Source organism: Malaclemys terrapin, chromosome 4 (genome assembly GCF_027887155.1).
Source record: "Malaclemys terrapin pileata isolate rMalTer1 chromosome 4, rMalTer1.hap1, whole genome shotgun sequence".
NCBI classification, from domain to species: Eukaryota; Metazoa; Chordata; order Testudines; family Emydidae; genus Malaclemys; species Malaclemys terrapin.
The window spans coordinates 7,567,238-7,571,688 of NC_071508.1; the positions used below are offsets into that span (position 1 = coordinate 7,567,238).

At 61.3% G+C, this 4,451-nt stretch overlaps 1 protein-coding gene across 2 annotated transcripts; it reads right to left on the reverse strand.

The window, feature by feature from the left end:
- Positions 1–220: 220 nt before the first annotated feature.
- LOC128835360 (bone marrow proteoglycan-like) lies at positions 221–3,464 on the reverse strand. 2 transcript variants are annotated; one of them, XM_054024775.1, is made up of 6 exons: positions 3,416–3,464; positions 2,655–2,720; positions 2,003–2,178; positions 1,411–1,545; positions 776–887; positions 221–434 (listed from the first exon to the last, which is right to left on the reverse strand). In XM_054024775.1, the coding sequence occupies exons 2-6, from the start codon at positions 2,707–2,709 to the stop codon at positions 376–378; spliced, it is 537 nt and encodes a 178-aa protein (XP_053880750.1). In that variant the 5' UTR covers positions 2,710–2,720; positions 3,416–3,464; the 3' UTR covers positions 221–375. The 2 variants fall into 2 exon arrangements, with proteins under 2 accessions (XP_053880750.1, XP_053880751.1); XM_054024776.1 differs by having other exon boundaries at positions 3,375–3,422.
- Positions 3,465–4,451: the final 987 nt, after the last annotated feature.

A 4,451-nucleotide genomic window follows, 5' to 3' on the forward strand; every position in this document is an offset into this window, starting at 1 on the left:
CCACTAGTGGGCTCCCTAATGCCCCGTATAGCAGTAACTCTCCCTCCCGCCTCCATCCCTGGGTGGGGGTAATCCCCAGCCCCACTCCCCTCGGGCCACCTCTTGCCCTCCCCCTGCCCTGGTCCAGCCCCAGGGAGGGCCCTGCGTGTCCTGGGGCTGGAAGGAGTGACAGCTGGGGGTGATGAGTGCAGCACTGTTTTATTGCAGGGAGTCACAGGCAATGAGCGAGGGGGGGCTGCCCCCCCGGGGAGCCGGGACAAGGCTGGGAGCAGAGTTGAGTCCAGGGAGCAGGGGCGCCTCCAGCAGGGCAGAGTGGGGAGTTCCAGGCCAGCAGAGCGGTGGGGGCAGTGGGACCCCATGGGGGGAGCAGCCCCCTCAGTACTCGCAGATAAAGGGCAGGCGAGTCCCGCAGCTGACGCTGCTCCATTGACCACCTGGCAGAGAGAGAGGGGTTAGTGCCCTCCCAGCTGGCACCTGGCACCCAGCCCACAGCAAACCCCAGCTCCCTTGCCCCAGACCTCCATAGTACCACTAACCCCAGATCCCCTGCCCCCACCTACCCTCAGATCCCCTGCCCCATGGCCCCACCTACCCTTGGATTCCCTGTCCCACACCCTAAAGCCCCACCTCCCCTCATATCTCCTGCCCCAGAGCCCCACCTACCCTCGGACCCCTGCCCCACAGATCTGCGGTTCCCCTGCCCAAGGGCTCTTGTTCCCACAAGCAGTGACTAGATCCTCATCTCCACCCTATCCTACCCCAGGGGGCTCCTCACCTACAGGGCACATGGCGACACACGATTTCCAAAACCGCCAAGGGTTCCCTCTGGCCCAGTTGGAGTAGTTCCAGGCACTGTGGTCAACCCAGCGGGGGTACACATGAAAGAACTGTGGGGAAGGGGCTGGGGTAGGATCAGTGCTGTCCCATCTGCAGGGTGCCCCAGGAAATCCCCTCCCCTCCAGCCCCCAAGGGGCCAGGGCCATCGGTTGGGCTGGGGCAGGAGCTGCTCCTGCATTGGAGCCAGCCGGGAGCCACAGTGAGGGGCTCTGGGTTTGCTGGGAAGTACCTGGGACTTGCTGGCACCAGACTCTGCCGTGGCACCTCATGGGCAACCCAGGTCAGTGGGCCCAAGGAGACTGCCAGCCATCTGGGGGTCAGCTGGACCCACACCTGAGCTACCAGGCCCACCTCCTGGGGGCAAGCAGGGGGTGGTCTGGGGCAGCCCTGAGCGGGGTCCTGGCTGGGGACACACTGCGCCGCAGTGGGGATGGATCTCCCTGTCTGCTCTGCACTGGAGGGGAGGCCAGCCTCAGAGCTGGCAGGGCCCTGCTGAGGGAGTCGGGGGAGGGGTTCTGAGCCAGGCCCTGGCAGTGGGGGAATGGGGGCAGCAGGGCCAGACACTCTCCTTACCCAGCGGGAGGTGTAGCCCCCGATCCACACCCGGGCGTGGTTGGTGCGGGCACGCACCATGCAGCTCAGGCGGTGGTTGGTCACATAGTTGTGGATGGAGGCCAGGCGGCCGCGGTAGCAGCGGGCACACACTTTCTGTGGGGAGAGGGGGAGGGGGACATGGGGCAGTCAGGGCCCAGGCACAGAGTCACATCCACTCGCCACCACCCCATGCAACATCCACTGCCCCTATGCCCCCCCATGTCACCCCTTCAACCCCTCCACTGCCCCCTTCCTCCTCCACTGCCTCCATCACCCTTCTGCCACCCCTTCAACACCTCATGCCCCCTTCACCATCCCCATGCCTCCTCCACTGCCTCCATGGGCCCCCCATCGCCCATGCCCCCCCTCCACTGCCTCATGCCCCCTTCACCACCCCCACGCCGCCTCGACTGCATGCATGGGCCCCCCCATCGCCCCTATTCCACCCCTCCACCGCCTCATGCCCCCTCCACTGCCCCCATGGGCCATTCACCAGCTCCACGGGCTTCCCACCCCACTTTCTGACTCATCTGCCAGTTCTCCCCACCACCTGTGCCCCTGATCCACTCACCTGGGCATTCCAAAATGTCTTGCAATTGTTCACAAATGCATAGCGACAGGTGTGGCCCTCCTGGCCAGGCATTGTCATCTTGAAGCTCTCGCTCTCTGTGGGGCACGGTGGCTCCGGCTCCCCGGGCTCCTCCTTGCCCTGCTCGGCTGGTACCTCCTGCTCCGGGGCGCCTTCATCTGAGGATGGGTGCGAGAGACACCAATTGGCCCTTCCAGCTGCAAGACGCAGCCCAGATCCCAAACAATCCATGGAGGAGGGAGCAGATCTAGCGGCCGGGGACACAGGTGTCCGGGATAGAAGGTCAGGGTGTCACTGGGGGGTTAGGGAACCCTGGTGTCTGGGACGGAGAGGCTCAGAGGGTCATTGCAGGGCCAGGGGACCCTGGTGTCTGGGCTACAGTGAGGCAGAAGGTTACTGGGGGCAGGGGCCCCAGGTGGCCAGAACAGAGTAGGGCTGGGGGCTAGTGAGAGCACAGGTCTGGGGTAACAAAGCCCTGTATTGTGCTTGCTGGGTCTAACCCAAGCCCATGGGGTCCATGCAGTGTCTGCTGGGGGGTGGTGGAGGTTCCCATTGTGGGCAGTGGCTGTGGGTCAGGCTCCCCACAGCGTGGGGGAGGGCCTGTAGCCATGGTGACTTGGGCCCCAGGACTTACGGAGCTGGCGAGCAGAGACGGCCCCCAGGAGGGCAAGCAGCAGGGACAGCTTCATCTCGGGCAGATCTGGGGGGGCAGACTGCTGTGAGACAGAGACAGATTGACTCCCCCACCAGGCCCTCCCAATCACTGAGCCCAGACTGACCTCCCTACCTAGAGTCCACCCCCTCCCTCCACTTAGCTCAGACTGACCCCCCATCTAGGGACCCCCCGATCACTGAGCCATAACCTACCACCAAGCTCCCCTGGGTTGATGACCACCCCACAACCAAGGCAGCCTTTTCCAACTAAGATAGGGCTGGGCCAACCAACAGGGAAGGAGGGAACCTGGGGCTTTGGCTCAATATGGGAGCAGAGGGGCTCTCATTCACAGGGACAAGGGGGTACATGCACACATTGGCTATGGGCAGAAGCAGTCAGGAAAATTCTAGCATGTGCTGTTAGCCTGTGGAACTCCCTGCCACAGGATACAAGGGGCCGAGAGCGCTGAGCAGTGCCAGGCCTTTCTGGGCATCACAGCAGGTTCAGGGGCCAACAGTGAGGCCTCATGATCTCAGGCTCCAGGGCTGGAGCTGAGCAACCCCTGGGGTCAGGCAGGGATCTGCCCCTGCCACAGGGTAGGTGAATAATGGCAGGCACCTCCCCAAGGCAACCAGCACTGGCTGCTGTGAGAGCCAGGCCCCGACTGAGTGACCCCACTCTGGTGCAGGTCCCCATTACCCCCCCATAGTCCCTGGGGTCAACCAAAGACCCCCCGCCACCTCTGTGATGGCTGTGGGTCCTCAGTGAGCTCCGACAGCTCCAGCCATCCCAGCCTCTTATGTTGGTCTGGAACAGGAAGCTGGGGATGGGGAAAGAGTCACTATCAACTCCCAGCCCCTTGTGCCCCTCCCACCCCTACCCCCTGCACCGCATGGCTTGTGACATCCCCACACCCAGCCTGGGCTCTGACCTATGAGCTACCCTATGTTGCCACCTAGGGGCCATTGGCAGAGTTTATAAATGAGCTGTCTACAAAGTGCTCCCAACTCCCCATAGACCATAGAGGGTCTTGGGTTCACCCCCCTGCTGATGGTAGCAGAGAACTGGGCTCCCAGCCCCTCGGGGACCCACTTTAGAGAGACCCAGGATATAAGGCTGGGCTAGCATGTGCTGTGGGTCAGGAGAGAGGGGCACCGGCAGAGGGGAGCCAGTGCTGGGCAAGCAGGGGCTGTGGGTTGGACTTGAGGAGTGCCAGGCCTCCACCCCACCCCCATCACTGCCCTGCTCTCAGGCCACACTGGCTCAGGGCATTCTTGCCGATAAGCATCTCCTGCCGTGCTGGGCAGGTTTCACAAGGGCATTTCACACAGTAACGGCCGCGCTGGGACCCCGCGTCCGGGCCATCCTGATAATATATGATGTTCTTATCGATAAACTAGGCAAATACAATTTAGATGGGGCTACTATAAGGTGGGTGCATAACTGGCTTGATAACCGTACTCAGAGAGTTGTTATTAATGGTTCCCAATTCTGCTGAAAAGGCATAACGAGTGGGGTTCCGCAGGGGTCTCTTTTGGGACCGACTCTGTTCAATATCTTCATTAACGACTTAGATATTGGCATAGAAAGTACACTTATTTAGTTTGTGGATGATACCAAACTGGGAGGGATTGCAACTGCTTTGGAGGACAGGGTCATAATTCAAAATGATCTGGACAAATTGGAGAAAGGGTCTGAGTTAAACAGGATGAAGTTTAACAAAGACAAATGCAAAGTGCTCCACTTAGGAAGAAAAAATCAGTTTCACACATACAG